At 38.8% G+C, this 17,988-nt stretch overlaps 1 protein-coding gene across 1 annotated transcript; it reads right to left on the reverse strand.

The window, feature by feature from the left end:
• Nucleotides 1–1,961: 1,961 nt before the first annotated feature.
• Nucleotides 1,962–17,985, reverse strand: LOC149020786 (uncharacterized). The gene is made up of 7 exons (XM_089148996.1): nt 17,255–17,985; nt 17,013–17,148; nt 15,752–15,833; nt 14,873–15,048; nt 3,390–3,527; nt 3,162–3,301; nt 1,962–2,865 (listed from the first exon to the last, which is right to left on the reverse strand). The coding sequence occupies exons 1-7, from the start codon at nt 17,370–17,372 to the stop codon at nt 2,603–2,605; spliced, it is 1,053 nt and encodes a 350-aa protein (XP_089005122.1). The 5' UTR covers nt 17,373–17,985; the 3' UTR covers nt 1,962–2,602.
• Between the last annotated feature and the right edge of the window lie 3 nt (nt 17,986–17,988).

The raw sequence follows: 17,988 nt of genomic DNA on the forward strand, positions 1-17,988 counted from the left end.
GTAAAAACATGTACCCATCATAAATCATTATCTTGCTTGCAAACCTCTGGTTCTGTTATTTTCACTCTCAACACCCAGCTGTTCAGCTGTCTTCATCTGTTCAATGTAAATTTTAAAAAGTGAAGAAAGCTTTTCCTGTTTTGCATTTTTATTCCATGTTCAGTGGTTTTATTACCAATTAAGGACATAGTTATCATAAGGTCAAGAGTTGATTACAAGAATCTGAACTACCCATAATTGTTTCTTAAAATGATGGGCTTGATTGGGGATTTGATGGACTCAAGACAAAATTGATAAAGCTGATTACAGACGAATGGAAATCAAATTACCCGGGCAAGATAAAAACATAAAGCTGACAATCAACTGAAAATGAAACAATTTTTTGTTTTGTCATTCAAACAGAAAGCCTCCTATTTTTCATTTTGTGATGTTTAACCAATTAACATTTAGCCAAATAAAAAAGTGGACGGAAATTTTTGAAACAAATAGATCACTGAACCCTGCAGAATTCAGTTCCTTAACAAGTATGTTTGGATAATCTGTTCGCAGCAAACAAAACAATACCATGCCAAAACAGAAAAAAGGAGACACATATTTATATGGGAAGTGTTAATGTGTACAGATTATACAATTCCTACACTAGACCAAAAATTAATTCAGTTTGATTGTGACTTGCATAGACTTGACACTTAATTCAGTTTGATAGTGCAGAAGAAGACAATGACAAACTCACAAAGATACAGCTCACCGTTGGAGCTCAAGGACGGAGTTCGCAAGACAGAGGCAACTGTTGATTCACCAGAATTTTACAAAAGAAGAAGATTAAACACTGTCAACTTGCGATAATGCTCAACGTGGAGCTCAAGGACGGAGTTCGCGAGATAGAGGCAACAGTTCACTCACCTGGATGTTGAAGAAGAAGAAGATCAAACAGTGTGAACTTATGATATTGCTCAACGAGCTCAACGATGGAGCTCAACGACGGAGTTCGTGAGACAGAGCAAGTCTTCATTCAGCTTCATTTTGCAGAAATGGGAAGAAGATCAGACAGTGTGAAGCCAAATTGCAGCTCAACGAGCTAAGCGATGGAGCTTAGTGATGGACTCTGTGAGACAAGCTAGGGTTCCACGAGATCCTCTTTTTGACGATAATTGGTGATTCTACGGAATCACCCATATTAATACTGGAGTTCATTTTTGGTGATTCTATTTGGAAACCACATCAAGAGGTGGTTTGCATGGAATCACGTTTTTACACTAGGTTGTGGAATCCACGTGATTCCATGGAATCACGTTGATTCCGAGTCAATATAGAACCAAATGGTTTTTTTTCTTGGAATCATGATTCCCTGGAATCCGATACCAGGGAATTGCGGAACCAAACCCAGGCTAAAAGAATCTTGCTAAGTCAAAATTAATATGCACTGGAACTTTTACATATTCCAGGAATGGATTGTAGCAAACCATGTAACCTTTACCCCCCAAAAAAAAAAAAAAAACCATGTAACCCTCTTGCTTAAGATATCAACCACATCAAGAGAATCTTTATCGGATGCAATTGCATACAGGAAACTAGTGGGTGTCCTACGGTATCTGCCCATCACCAGACCAAACATTCCCTATGCAGTAAACCAAGTTTGCTAATTTGTGCGACACCCAACAAAAGTGACCACTTGCAAGCCGTCAAGAGAATCTTACGATGCATAAAGAAATATCCTGGCAATCCAACTAAGTGATCACAGCATACACAGATACAAAAATATCCTGGCAATCCAAGAAATATGTCAAGCTCAAGTGCAGAGGCTGAATACAAGGCCCTTGCAGTTGCAGCTTTAGAGTTACTTTGGCTATCATACATTATGAAAGACTACGAATGACTATCAAAACCTCTAATGGTTTATTATGACAACCTTTCAGCCACTCAGACGACCACCCATTTAATTATGCATGCTCCAACAAAGCACTAGAGGTGGATTACCATTTCGTATGCAATCTGGTACTCAACAAGACAGTCCATGTACAACTTGTGAGATCACAAACACAATTCGCAGACATGTTCACAAAGGGGTTAGCGGCACCAGCATGTAATCGGCACATATCCAAACTAATACGCCTTGCGCCTATAGTTTGAAGGGGATTGATGATAGACAACGGAAGCAGGGCTAAGTTTATCCAGAATACAATTCAAAGTTTAAACTATTAAATAAAAAAATTTCATATCCTACTTTTCCTGAAGTACTAATCCTATCCGTTGCACAACATTCACATTCCAAAAGTCCCTTTGTAATTGTCAAAAGGACAAACCACAGACAGGGAATCCAGTCCTTGTAAATCTTTGAATCACTTCTGACATTGTTAATATCATTTCACTTGAATTATGAAGTATAAGATCGACGAGACGAGCCAAAAGGAAAACGAAGCTTATGATGCAAGGAAAATTCACTAGAACCAATAGAATGAAATTGTACAAAAATGGGGGGGATTATTTTCTCTAGAAGTATAATATTATCGGGGAGGAACACCATACTCTCCATGTGCATCCAACCAAGTGATCAATCGGCGGTGGGAAAAACCAAAAACAAAGCAAAATACCCAAAGCTTCGTTAAGCATCCGTTGCCTCTTCCTTCTCGTTAGCTTTCTCTTCCTGTGCAATGTGAAAGCCCTCGATTTTGCGGGCAACTTCATCGGCCGTCACTCTCACCTTACTGGTTGACCCATTTGCAAATAAGGCATCACTTTCTTCAAGTGGTGCAGGAACTGTCTGCCATATTCTAATTGTTCCATCTTCCGATCCTGAGGCATAGGATTCTCCTCCAGGTGCAAAGCGAACACAGTGAACAGGACCATGGTGTCCCTTGTTGCATACTGCACGAAAGACAAAGATTTGAGCCAACAAGAAACTAGATGTACGTGTGAGGATCATATTTTTTAATGTGCTCAAGGAGCACTTGTGGAAACCATGAATAAAGAACTACTCTACGATGCACTATTTCATCCAGGGCACAACTAGGTTCCAGCGATCTAGATAAGCAGTCATGAGACCAACCTGTTAAACTACCCTTCACCTTCCAGACAACTGTTTTTTCTTCTCATTCATCAGAAATCAGAAATAATTAAAAAATGAAAAACATATTCAGTAGCTTTAGTTTATGGATACCTACCAATCTCTTCGCCAGTATGGAAATCAAATAAATGAATCCACATGTCATCTCCCCCAGCGATGAATTTATTGCCAAGCTTAGGTTCAAGTGAAGCAGATTCAACCATGCAAGGCATATTGTGACTCTTCACCAGTCCAAAACTGTCATGCAGCAGTAAAAACATCGTAAACCATTCAAGCAGAGAGTCCAGCATAGGAAAGGAATATCAGAATAATAAGCCAAACTCACTGGTTTGCATCCCAAAACTTAACCGTTGAGCCATCTGCGGTTGTGATATAACGGCCATCCTGACTGACTTCTGCACTAGTAACGGGCGAATTGGTCTCAAGTGTCTGGACAATTTTGCCACTCCTTATGTCCCACAATCTGTAAGGTTACAAGGACAACCCAAAATAATAATAATAATTATTATTATTAAAATAAAATAAATAAAAAATAAAAAGGGAAGAAGAAGAAAAAGAAAACCACTAGAAGATCTCAGTAAACACTAATAGCAGACTCCATACAAAAGGCTTACTATTAGGAGTACATTGTGAAAACAACATACAGACACTCAAGCAAAGCATACAATATGACAATTTTAAAGCAAAAGCAAAAGCAAAAGCGATACAATAAAGATATATAGCTGTAAACAAGAGGCAACAGCAAAGTACGCCCCCATGACAAAAGATACTTAAAAACAAAAAACCAGGCTTATTTCCTTGCAGGGTAGGGGTTGGTAGTCGGAGAACATGGACCCGCATGAAAAGAGACGCTGAAAACAAAGATGCAGGCTCTTTTTTCCTTGCAGGGTGGCGGTTTGTGGAAGTGAAGTGGGGGCATTAAACCAATGACATAGTCAGAGAACACGAGCCCCCATGACAAGAGATTCTTAATACAAAAAAGCAAGTTTTATTTTCCTTGCAGGGTTGGGGGTGGGGGGGGGGGGGGGGGTTTGGTGTTCTGCAAGTTGGGTATATTAAACCAATGCAGTAGTTGGTGACCACTAAGGCCCTTGTTTCCAATTTGGACAATTCAAACTGTTCTTGCAAATACAGCTCTCTCTCTAGTGCACACCTCAAACAGAAGCATTACACACACTTCCATGATTTATCTGCCTACTCCAAGTAGATCTCTAGAGTCATTTTGCCTGTGGATCCCAGAACCCCAACCATTGCTCACCTCCTTAAAAAGGCAAACAAGCCATGCACATGAATAGCATGTGAACACTCTTTGATGAAGAATCAAAGCTTCAAAAGCAATACCAAAGGAAGATGAAAAAACTCATTTCTGACTCATTGAATAAATTTTGCTCAAAATTGTCGAAATGCCTGCATTTTTCCAAATTGAAACGAAATGAAGAAAATTTCGTGGGATTTAAATGTTTCGACCTTAACGATATGAAATTTCGGTTGAAACGACGTGAAATGATACATCACATGTTATAAGTCCTCTCTGTTTTAAGTGGGACCTGCAATATTTTGCAGGTTTGGCCAATTTCGACACTTTCCACCACTTGAAATTTCGACCTTTTTCAAGTTTTTTCTAATTTCTCTTGCATTCTACCCCCATTCACCTCATTTTAGCAACTCTTTTGCATTCCTTCTCAACTCTTGCTCCTCCATTGTTGGGTTTTTGAGAATCAAACAAGGTGAATTAACAAAGTTCTCCATTTTTTATTTTTGTTTTGTTTATGGCTCAAATCAACTTAGATTACTTTCAAAATAAAGTATGTTTAGTCTAGAGTGTTGATCTATGATTATGTGAAGTTAAAATTAATTTTTGCATATTGCTACTATTTTTTTATTTTTCTGTATTTAAAAATTATTTTCGAAAATATGTATATTCCTAAAATACACAAGCATACGCTCATGTATGAGTCTCAAATCGATGAATGTGAGACACCATTACTTCATCTATGCTGTGATGGTGTTGAATCAGATTTTTTTATTGCTAATTATTAATTTTAATTGTTTGAAAAATATTAACATATTTTCAAAAATTATTTAAAAATAAAAAAATTAATTAATTTATGTTATATTTAAATATAGGAGATTATTTATAGTAGCATGCATGTAATTTTTTGAGCTTATTGTAATGCTTTTTAAGATATTTACTGTGCATTTTTTGTATCAGACACTCACTTTGAAAGATGTTTGACATAGTCTGACAACACGAAAGGCCACTAATAGCCAATAGGAAGAAGAGTGAGTGCAATTATTATAAGAAAAAGATAGGAGGAGGTGGGGCCATTAGATTGAAGGTGCATTAGCTTGGGGAAGTAGGGATGTAGTAAGATGCCAAAGGGTGCCCACAGAGGTTAAGGCAATGGCTTCTTACTTGGCTGGGGAAAAGCAAAAGAGGAAAGAGGAGAACACAGAGGGAGGAGTTCAATGATGCATGCCTAGATGACCTTCCAAAGCCAGGAGAGCAGGATTTTGATCCAGAGGAGCCAAGAGAGTATGGATGTAACGCTGTCCCAGATGAGGAGGGTGATGATGATGAGCAGGGAGCAACTAGGATTGATGACATGAGGAGGCAGCAAAGGGCTATGGGTTTTGGGTCCTCTAAAGAGCCAGCAGGTATGGGAAGCACACGCAACTCCCAAATCCCTATGAGGAGGAATCAGAGTGTGAGGGAGGAGATTCCTATCCCATTGGCCCCAACAGGATCAAGTTTCATCAACAATTCTACAGATCTGGATCTTGAGATTCTTTGTAATGATCCGGCCATATTTAGGAGGCCTAAGCAAAAGCAGAGAAAGTTGAAGCACTTATGGAGGAGTGAGTGTAAAGGAGAAAGTGGGGGTGGCTTTCTCCAAATGAGCTATGTACCATAGCATTCCAGCACATAAAGCTCAAGGGCCCTATTATAGGGATATGATTGAGGAGATAGGCAGAGCTAGGAGTGTTGTACAGGGGCCCACCCCACGTGAGATATATAATTTATATTTGCCTAAGCATAAAGTGGACTTGAATGAGTACATTAATGGGTTAAAGCCTATGTAGGCTCATTATGGAGTGACTGTGATGGTTGATCATTGGATTGGTCCCATTAGACAGTCCATCATCGATTTCATGTTGAATTGTACTGGGAGAACAGTATTCCTCAAGTCAGTAAATGCATCCAATGAGAAAATGGATGCAAAATACATTTACAAATTATTGAAGCAAGTGGTGAAGGAGGTTGGAGTGGAGAATGTGATCTAAATCGTGATTGATAATGGCTCCAACTATAAGAAGTTGGGTTGAAGATGATGCAGAACTCCAAGTGTCAAAACATACTTCTATTTTTAGTACTAATATTTTAATTTTTAAATACATATTACATTACATATTCACTTTATGATTTTACATTGATGCCTAGATGGGCAGATATAGACTTTTTTGGACTCCATGTGCTACTCATTGCATTGACTTACAGCTAAAGGACATGGAAAAGGTCAAGCTTGTGAAGAAGATTGTGGCGTAGACCCGACAAGCTAGCACTTTCAACTATGCATTAAAGATGATGAAGGATAAGAGTCAGAGTGACTTAATGAGGCCAGGCATAACTGGATTTTCTACCAATTGGATAGCATTGCAGAGCTTTGAGAGTAGGAAGATTGGCCTTAAGAGCATGTTTGCATCAAGGCAGTGGTTCAACTAGGAGGGTTCTTCATCCGTAGGAGGAACGAGAGCACAGTTGACCATACTCAATGATAGTTTCTGGAATAATGTGAGGAAAGTGGTGAAGATGCTTGAGCATATGGTGCATGTGTTAAGGATGGTAGATCAACCGAGAAGACCTACTCTACCACATGTATAGGCTACAATAAAGAGGATGAAGCACCAAGTTGGTCAAGTCTACCCACAGGGCAATAAGAAAATCCTCAATATCATCCAAAAATAGATGAGAGTCTATATTGTAGCATCCACTACATAAGGCTGGTGAGTTGTTAAGTCTAGGAATCAATTTAATTTTCATTATATTATCACACTATTAAACATTGACTAGTCCCTTTTATTTTTGCTTTTTCTTACACAACATACTATCTAAATCCCAAGTACCATTACAAAGACAATCTTGGGATGAGGAAAAATGTTAGATGTGGTCCAAACTATAGTGGAGAGGTTGGACCGGATCCATCTAAACAAGAAATCATCCCTATGGAGGTGAGATTATGATCTGATATTCACAATTCATAGTTTTATACTAAGTAATCAAGTATTAACCTAGTTATCGTTTTATATATATATATTAAATGAAGGCATTTAGGGATTTTGCTGGGAGCTTCAGTCGTTCTATGGCCATAGCGGGACTAGAATCCACCTTGGGGGTAAGTTAATTCATTATATATTTAATTAATTATATTCAATCTTTAAATTAGTTACTTAGGTATTCAAATGACTTGGAGTCTATCTTTGTCGGAGCTGAATAGTGGTTGCAATTTGGACGTGACTCACTCCACTTGAGTACGATTGCATGCAAAGTGCTCTCCCAGACATGTTCTGCGTTATGAGCGAAATTAGAGCACCTGCAGCCTCATCCACTCAAAGAGGCGCAACCGATTGGGTGTCAAGCGTCTAGAGGACCTTGTCTACTAACACTAAAATATGAGACTGAGGGAGGATCATATTAGATAGGGGATGTACAGAGAGTAATGTGAACGAGTTGACATATTTGAGATGGATAATGATGATAACCCAGTAGTTGACTAAAACAGGGATAGTGGAGAGTCCTTACCGGATGAGGGAGGTCATCCCAGTAGATAGATTGCACAGGAGATGGGGACTAATGTGGTGGACTTCATGGCCTAGGAGGGGAGTGCACATGCAATACCTGCTTGTCCCTTCGTGCCACACCTTAGTGCAACCACCCGAGTGAGGACGTGATTGTCTGGTCAGACACTGAGGATGATGTGATTTGAACATCCCCCGACGACAACGAAGACAACAAGAATGACAATGATGATGGAGGGGATGAGGTGGGGGTTAGACCTCATAATCAGGATTCAGCTGATTTTAGGGACAGACCACCACCAGCACTAATAGTACATGAGAGTCAAGGAGGGGGAGGGCGACCACCGAGATTCACAGGTGAGTCATTTCACCCATGCGACAAAGGATTTAGATCATAGTGGAGATGCATCTCGAGGCAAAAATGTTTTGTCAACATATGTGAGGAAGGGAAAGGGGAAACAACATGGATATGGCACGGAGGACACACCATCATATGGGTTTTACAGTCCAGCTTATGTAGAGCTTGGTGGGCTCTGTGAGATCGATGAGCGTAGATGATTCCAAAGGCTTCACCTTTAGAGGATCTGGATGGTATAGGCCCACAAAGTCCTTATATGATACTGGTGTGGGGAGTGTTGGTTCTACTAGGTCAACTTATGAAGCTTATGGTTATAGACCTTATGGTGTCCCTCTTGGCTATCAGACTCAGAGTCAACCACCAATAGTGCCTTATGGTCATGGAGCTTATGAGGCTTATGGTGTCCCTCCCTCTGTCACCTATCGAAGTCAACCACTGGAACCTTATTATCATTATGGAGCTTATGTTGTCCCTACCCCTGCCGACAACCAGGATGTTTCTTTATTTGTTGAGCACATCTTCCACTCTATACCACATCTTCCACTCTATACCACAACCACTACCAGCCCCTCCATATGCAGTTGAGTCAATTCCTTATCCAGAGATTCCTAACTTCCCACCATCAGGACACCTTGGGCATGTGGATGAGCCACATGCAGAGCTGCAATTATTGACATCTATATGGAGCAAACATCACGGGACGTGTATTGTTATTTGTATGGGGTGCAAAGGGAGATGGAGACATGATTAGGTAGACTACTATTTGGTAATATTCTTAATTCTTCTTATATATACTATATACTTGAATGCTACCATTTCAATGGGTTTTTTTGGTAAACTAGTGGTTCTAATGTGTTTATTAAGCTTGAAATAGGAAGGATGCAAGAATCCAGATCATTTTGAGTCCCTATAAGGCTTGAATTGAAGGTCGAAACTTCAGGCAAAAGATCACTAGTTTCGACTGAAATTTCGGTTGAAACCTGGAAATCTCACACTTTCCCTAGGTCGAAATCCAGGTTTCGACCAAATTTCTTCCTTGATCTAACTGTGATATGACAGCCAGTGTTTGACAAAGTGTTTCTAGATCTTGTCTTGATTCCTGATCACATCATGAACCTTGTTCTATCAGCAATCCAAATTGTGGGGTATTCTTTCACCCTTACCTTGGTTTGACATTTTCAACTCTTAACTCTGCCCTTACTTTTGAGCCTGTTCCTTCCCTACAATCCTATCTTGTCCCTAGCTTTGACCCCGTAAGCAACCCTAACTCTTACCAGCAGTTAAACCTCTATAGAGGCCCCTGACACCTCTTTGTTCCAACCATGGAATTAACCTGAAATTCAGACATCACCAGCACCAAATTACCAAAGTGAAAGGAAGCAGAATCAGAAACACCATCACATGATCATCCACAGGCCCAACTCTTCATGCCCACCATTGATCACCACACTCGAAAGGCCCAACAGAATACACTGGAAGGATAACACTTGAAGCAAATGAGAACAAAAATGAATCAAAACAAAGGAAATAACAAGGAACCTCTCCTATAACCACCTCTAACCCATGACTTAATCAGAATGTATCGCGGAATCAAGGTAGTGCTCTGTTAAATCGGCACAGGGTAGGGAGGACTAAGGAGTGGAAGATGAGATATTGCCATTGTCGCAATGTTTAGCTGACAACATACCCGAGGTGGGGAAGAAAATCAAGGCAACACCAAACAACGCACCTAGGTGCTGCTCAAGCAACAAGACGAAACCTGGAAGCTAGAACCAGCAGCACCCAGCCGCTTAGGCGCCACCAACTATGGGTACTGGGTATACCATGATTGCAGATGGATTTAAAGCCCTAATTCTGAAGACTTGGAGAGAGATTTTTAATTCTTAAAAAAGTAAGATTCTACAAAATTAACAACCTTCACACAGAGCACTCAATGTGACAACCAATGGATTTTAAAGTCTAATTCTAAAAACTTGTGGAGAGGCTTTTAATCCTACTCAAGGGTCAATAGACATAGAGAAGATTCAACTGAAATGCCGAAAAAACATAAGGACATCATATAACAGAGGAGTCTAAACTCAGAATCTATTGTCCTTAGGTAGGGCTATAATTGGAGCATGATTTGGGGTTCGAGATTTCATGCGCCAACGAGATGACATATCCAGCTGATTGCGGGGCTTTCGCATTTGTAAGTAGTGATCAAATCAAGGTTCGGCAAGAAGGCAAGCAAGGCGTTTGGGGGACTGCTTAAGTGCCATGGCAGTTTGGCAAACAATGTGTTTTAGCATACATCTTTTTAGTACAACCATTTTATGTGGCACCAATAACATTATGAAAAACTTATAAATTTACTATAAGCTAAACAAATATTAAAAAATCATAATTATGCAAGATCATCATGAAATAACAAACATAAAGTCATCTCATCATAATACAAATATATAATAGCAATTAGCAATATAACATTAAAAAACAAACATAAAGTCATCTCATCATAATGCAAATATATATAATAGCAATTAGCAACATAACATAATAACATTGTAACATATTCCAATGTATATCATACTATAATACTACTATGTGAAAGTACAAACTTAGGTTTTGGTATACTCTTTCACTAGACCAAAATAACCCTACATATCCTCAATAGTTACAACTTTTAAGAGGACTCCTTCCCAAGATTCACATCTCTTCTTTGCTAGACTAAAATACCCCTACTTGTCCTCAGTAGATAAATCTCTTGATACTATTCCCTCAAAAGTTACAATTTCCCTAAAAAAAATCCTTTAAAATTTAAAAAAATCTTACTCTCATATCATATCATATCATCATGCTACTATTTACAAGTACAAACTCAAGTTTTGGCATACTCTTTCACACGGAAAAAAATACATAAATAAATCATTCATTCAAACCTCCCTATAGTATTAATGCCTGCCCATAATTTTTCCCAAACATAATCATGTTATCACTTATCATACTAAAGTATCATATACTTATACTGATTACTATATAAAAGTACAAACTAGGTTTTGGTGATACTTTTTTTCACTAGACCACAATACCCTTACTCTCAATAGGTACACCTTTCCATAGAATTCCCCCACACAACAAAACACTGAACAAACACGCTCATGCTAATCAGCACCTCACTCAACTCTTCCCCACTAATATCCTATAAATACTAATCCACCCCCCTTCCATGTGGAAAAAACATAGTTTCATTGAAAATATTAAATTAAAATTTCCAAAATAATTCTGTGGAAGTGAGAAATATTAGGGACTATGATCAGTGTTGGTGTCTATAGTCCTTGTATAATGTACTTTCATTTCTTATATATGAATAAATCTATGGTCTCAGTAGAGACATATGGTCATTTTACATCAATTCTCTTAAAGCTCTAACACATGTTATCAGAGCAAGTTGAGATCCACTTCATTCATACTGTCTTTTCTCCATGTTCTTTCCTTTTACTTTAATTCTTGCTTTTTCTTAAAGCTTCCTTTTGAAACTTTCTCTATTTTCTTGATAATGGTGTCTGCAACTTTGAACCCTTCATCTACTCTTCTGAGTTTTGACTTGGTTGCTTCTCTGAATTTTTTTCATGTTCACCATTACCTTTCTATGAAGCTTTCTTCACAAAACTATATCATTTGGCGATCTCAGTAGCTAGCAAGCTCTGGTAGTACTCGCCCTAATCAATAAGCCGGAGAGGTCTTTGCAGCTGTTCCCAACAAGTTGAAGAGTTTGCTACAAAAGAAAAGCTAGGAGCCAGCCAAAGAGCGAGTGAGGTCTACTCCACGTAGCCAAGTCTTGACCCGTGGACTGTTCCGGTCTAGTGCTGTTTCCTTGTGCAATTTGAGTACCTCTATGGGATAGACCTCAACAGAAAACTGAAGAGTAATGGCAGCAAGTGACTGAGTTTAGTAGTTCCTCCTATCAAATTATTGACTCTAGAGATACGGTAATAATAAGAAGACAAAACAAAATTGTTTGAAGCATCGACAGAACCGAAAGTGCTCCTTGTTTCAAAGAGAGGAGGACGGGTTATACCAATTGAAGTATTTTGAAATAAAAATGAATGCTTTCTCAGCATAAGGGAAAGAACTCAAGAATTCTCTCTCTTTTTTTTTTAGATTCAAAATTTTGAATAGATACGTTAAATAATAAATACAGATGGATCATATCTTGTAAATTATCTCTCTTTTGTCAATCGATCTTTCTTTTTATCCCCCCTTTTCCTTTTTGCTTTGCTCCGTCGAGTGATGACCAAACGATTGGATCTCTTATAACTAATAAGCATCCAATTTTCTGCCATTATTACTCAACTCTAATCTGTTAGGGTTTGTCGATGGTTCGACATCATGTCCATCGCCGATTCCTGAGCTTGATTCGGGCTTTTTCTATCCCTATCTTGAGTTTTTGGCTTGGAAGAAAACGAGATCAGCTTCTTTTGAGTTGGCTTTACTCTTTTTTAACAGAATTGGTGCATTCAGGGGTTGTTGGCTTAACAACATCCAAGGAGGTTTGGGACTCTCTTGCTGCTACTTATGCATCCCCATCTCAAACTCGCATTTTGCAACTTCGATCGCAGCTTCACAACATCAAGAAAGGGGCCGATTCTATGCAAACATATTTACTCAAAATATAACAGTTATCTGATGCTCTATCATCGTCTCCTATCTCTGACGCAGATCTTGTATTGTTTGCTCTCGGTGGTTTAGGAACTGATTGCCAAGGTATTGTGATTTCCATTGCTACCAGAGACGTTCCAATCAAAATTTCTGATATTCGGGGTCTTTTGATCTGTGAGGAAATTCGGCAATCTAACATTCTCCAAGATATTTCCAGCGTCTCTGTTCAATTGGCTTCTTCCACTGTGACATCTGCTACAACGTCTTCTGCTTCTTCATTTCTTTCGTCCCAATCGGTTTCCTCAAGGGGGACAACACTCTGGTGGTCGATCTTTTGGGCATTTTTCTGCTGGTCGAGGTTCTTTTGGTCGTGGCCGAAATTCTAGTTCTGTGTTCCACTAGATTTGTGATAAGCCAGTCACATTGCAAAACATTGTTTTCATAAGTGTTGTGGGTAAGTTCATAAGCCAGTCACATTCCAAATATAAAACTTATGCCCAAGGATGGAGATATCCTTGAAGATTCTGAGAAGTATAGAAGGTTGGTTGGAAAGTTAAACTATTTGGTTGTGACTCTTCCTAGCATTGCTTTTCCAATTAGTGTTGTGGGTAAGTTTTTATCTAGCCCTCATACCATTCATTAGGATGCAGTTGTGCACATATTGAGATATCTTAAAAAAGCTCCTGCACGTGAACTTCTCTACACAAGTCATGGTCAAATGAGAATTGAAGGTTTTTCTAATGCAGATTGGGTTGGTGCACCGAGTGATAGAAAGTATACTACAAGCTATTGTACGCTTGTTGGAGGAAATCTTGTATCCTAGAATAGTAAGAAGCAAATAGTAGTCGCTCCATCTAGTGCAGAGTCCAAGTACCATCCATTTCACTTGTCACTTGTGAGCTAATGTGGATTAAACAATTCTTGGGTGACTTGGCTTTAGTCATGAGTCTCCTATGTCTTTATGGCATGACAAGCAAGCAACTATTCACATAGCATCAAATCCTATCTTCCACAATCGTACAAAGCATATAGAAGTTGATTGCCATTTTGTTAAAGAGAAGCTTCATCAGGGACTGATCTCCACTCATCATATAGGAACTGGAGAACAGTTGGCTAATTTATTTACAAAATCTTTGGGGGCAGAAAGATTGAGATATATTTGTAACAAGCTGGGAATGTTTGATATTTATTCTCCAGCTTGAGGGGGAATTTTGGAGTGCAATTTGGGAAACAGAAAAATAGACTTGAGATTTAGCGTGAGGTTTTTTTGGTTTTAGAGTCCATATTGGACTCTTTCTTCTCAGTTTTGAGTTTGATTGTAACTACTACATCTATGATCTATGCTACAAATATAGAAAGTTTTCATTGCAGTTACTCACTTGATTGAGGCTCCTCTCATTCTCAATCTTCCTCTTCTTCTTCTTCCTTTATCTGGATTTCTCAGTTCTCTCCTTTTTCTTCTTCATCTCAATCTGTCTTTCTTTATACTTTTATACTATAATTTACATGACTCTTTTTGTTACAATTAAGACATGACTTTTAAGTGATCATATTAATTCGGGAAATAAGATTAACTAAGGCTGCATTTGTTTGCAAAGGTAGGGTGGGAAAAAAAAACATGTGGGCCCCATGTGTAGTGGGGTGAGGGAGAAGGAAAGGAAAGGAAAGGGTTTTGTGGAAAAGTGATAGTGGTGGGTCCCACTTTTTACTTTTCCAAACTTTCCCACAAAATCCCATCAAATATGTGGGGTTTTAAAAGCCATGGGGTGGGAAAGTTGGGCTGTCACCTCACCAGACAAGCTCTTGTCTCTCACTTTCCCACCCCAAGCAACCAAACATTCTACAATTTTGGGATTTAAGAGAAAAGTAAGAAATCTACATTTTTTTCAATAATTTTCCCACCCCACCTTTATTCCAGCAAACAAACGCAGCCTAAGAGTGGCATGCTGCTAATAAAACACAAACAAACTACAAGCTCTATAATACTTAAATTGCAAGTTGTGACAAATGCATACCTCACACCCTTTATGTCTGTACAGGAACTTAATATTGTCTGGTCACTGTGAAGCCATGCTACAGTTCTGATTGAACCAGGCGACTTGTCAACGTCTCTTGGAGATGCATCAGGACGATTCAAATCAAAGATACGTAGGATTTTTTCAACCCCACCAGTAAGCAGCAGATGGGTATCCTACAATAAAGTTTAAAGACCATGATGTGAGAAGTATATGGTATAGCCTTAAGAGGGGTGGAGGTAGAAACAGCAAAAATGACATGCAACAATCTGACTCCCCATAAGTAACTTCCAAAGGATTAAAAATGAGTGAAAACAGCAAACCAGGTGCCAAATGCTTCTGCAAAAGCAGCGTCCAGGAAGGCAATTTTCCTGCAGCCTTACCCCAGCAAGTTTGCTGAAAGGCTGCTTCAATGCACTGCCCCAGACTACAACTATGGTCCACCAACCATTGTGCCAACGCCCATTAGTAACTTCCAAAGGATTACCTTATTTAATTTCTACAGATCGAGCAGAGCTGAGTGTTTCAAGAGAATACATATATTTGATTTACTACCAAGAAAAAATCAATCGGTATGGACAAGAGGTCACCACCATGGCAGAGAATAATGAATATTTCATATTCTATGAATTAGTACACCAATTGACAGATTAATTAATACATGGGCAGAGCTGAAGTATTAATTGCATATAAAACAAAGCAGAAAGCCTCACACATTGGAGTATTGGACATAGCTTTCAACTATTCAATGAATATTCTACTCGCAAATTGCAGGTTAATAACTTGAAATGTATCTTACTGATTGAACAAGCCCACTGAGAACATTAGACAAGAATAATGATGTTGAATACACTTGAAAGAAAAATAGCCTGAACTTACCTCCGAGAATGAACATGCACGAACAATGTGTTTATGTTCAAATGAGTGCAACTCGTCACCTGTTAGTGCATCCCATAATTTTCTGCAGATTAACGAATTAAAGTTGGTTATCCGATATCTGTTTACAGAATGGCACTCATGCACTATTAAAAATCAACTCACAATTGTCTATTGTAAGCAATAAATACAAGGACACAGAATCTTTTAGAACTTACAAGCAATTTCAAACACAAATGTTTTAGAAGGTACGTAGGTGTCACTCAGAAGGAAAGAAAAAGAAACATAAAAATCCCCAAACCTTAATAGAGAGGCAAAAGCTGCTAAACAGAACACAGTGCTGCAATTGTAAATATTCCAAGCATTATTGAAAGCTAATAACAAGTAAGATGTCAACATTCTTTAAAACAAAATACATAAGCATTTGATCACTGCAGATGGGCAATCTCTGTGCCAAATAACTGTTAATTGTTGACACCAGAGACATGGTATATACAGTACAACAGAAAGGCTTATACATAAGTGGACGCTAAACTTTTGACGATCTACATGGGTTCCATGGAAGGATGCATGTTGCAAGAAAACCCTAAACAATGTGCCCTTCTCTAGCATATTGCTGAAAATATTGGGGGAAAAAAACTTATTTAGAAGTAGAATGAAGAAACCAAAAGCATACTTATGAAATAATTTTATAATGTAGCCTAAAAGTGGAAGAGAAAATTTAACCAGTTATTGTCATACAATTATTAAATCTATTTAGGGGCATTCTAATTGACAGGCCTAAGATATTGGTATCTTTGCCCACTCTTCTTTCTATCCGTCTAATTGATACCATTTCACTCCTTACTGCTGCACTGAACAGCCTCCCTGCAAATATCCGCAGCACATAAACAATGCAACTTCATTTTACAACCCATAGGGTACTTGTTGACATGCAAATGGATTAATAATTCACAAATTCAATAATAACATCCGGTATCCCTATATGAAAAGAAACCACAGTCACAACATTTGCCCGGGAAGCATGCGGATTAATTTTAGACGTCTTGAAGCAGAAAAATCATAGAAGCAAGACCAAGAGATGAAGTAATGTACAAATCAATATATATGTGTATGTAAAACTGCTAGAGTAAAGGAGTTAGAATCCAAAAAACGATACTTCAAAAAGAAAGAGGTTAAATCCAAAAATATATGGCATTTGCCAGAGAGATAACACTAGCAACTTCTGATAGATAATATAAAATAAAGAAGTTAGACTGCTTACGCAGAAAAATCTGCAGAGCCCGTAGCCGCACGTAAAGCATGAGTATCCAAGCAGCAACTCCACACTGCACCCTTATGCCCTTCAAAGGTACCAATCCAATCTCCAGTCTCTCCATTTCTCAGCATGGGACTGGAATCTGAACCATTAGAAGACAAGATTACTACCTCAACAAAGAACATTTTGAAATTAAAGAGCAATGCACACCCACGTGATTCCATAGATAATGTCTGCAAATTACTTACCCTTGCTCGCGCTGATGAGAAAATAGCCGTCTGGAGTTATCGGACTGTAGAATAAATCGACGACCGGCCGCGAGTGGCCATGGCAAACAAGAGGCACCGCCACCTTTTTCTTCTCCATCCTTTGGAAGCCAAATTAATTAGCTTTTGACTCAAAATCAAGAAACGCCTTCAACACCAGTGTCTTAATACTGATACCTCTAAAGATCCATTCAAAGAAACGAATCAAATCATACACGATCTGCCCAAGATGATTTTATACAGAGAAACCCTAAGTATTGGTTTCGGATCAAAGACTCGCACAGAAAGATGATTTTATACAGAGAAGTGGCGGCATTTAACACACCGATGAGAAACGTTTATCGAAATGTATGTTGATCCATTACACCTTTACAAATTTCACAACTCCTGAACCGCCGTCGGGAGAACCGTATCCCAAAGAATAATGATCAGAAAATCGATATTTTATTACCAATTAAAGCAGGGGGAGAAAAAACAAAACTCCCACGAACGAAGAAGGGTCAGGCGCGGAAGGACTGATAGTACATCTCTGTTTTATATTCTGAGGATGATTCAACATTCGTACACGGCCGTACACACGTCTTCTCATGCATTAACTATCAAGGAACCGATAGCAGGAGATCGGAAATTAATCAGGACCTGATATGAGTCCGCAGGAGATCATGGTAGGTGCTGGGCCTTTGCTCAATTTTGCTGAGGTCCTGCGCATTAGATAG

This window comes from Hakea prostrata, chromosome 3 (genome assembly GCF_041222555.1).
Source record: "Hakea prostrata isolate BN-2017 chromosome 3, UWA_Hpros_2, whole genome shotgun sequence".
In the NCBI taxonomy this organism is placed as follows: Eukaryota; Viridiplantae; Streptophyta; class Magnoliopsida; order Proteales; family Proteaceae; genus Hakea; species Hakea prostrata.

Excerpts from the sequence above, each read along its gene's own strand:
- LOC149020786 (XM_089148996.1), bottom strand. The coding sequence starts at position 17,372 with ATGGAGAAGAAAAAGGTGGCGGTGCCTCTTGTTTGCCATGGCCACTCG. Across the intron at positions 3,528-14,872 it reads ACAGACATAAAGGGTGTGAG|ATTGTGGGACATAAGGAGTG; the intron begins GTATGCATTTGT and ends GTAACCTTACAG. Across the intron at positions 3,302-3,389 it reads AAGTTTTGGGATGCAAACCA|TTTTGGACTGGTGAAGAGTC; the intron begins GTGAGTTTGGCT and ends GCTGCATGACAG.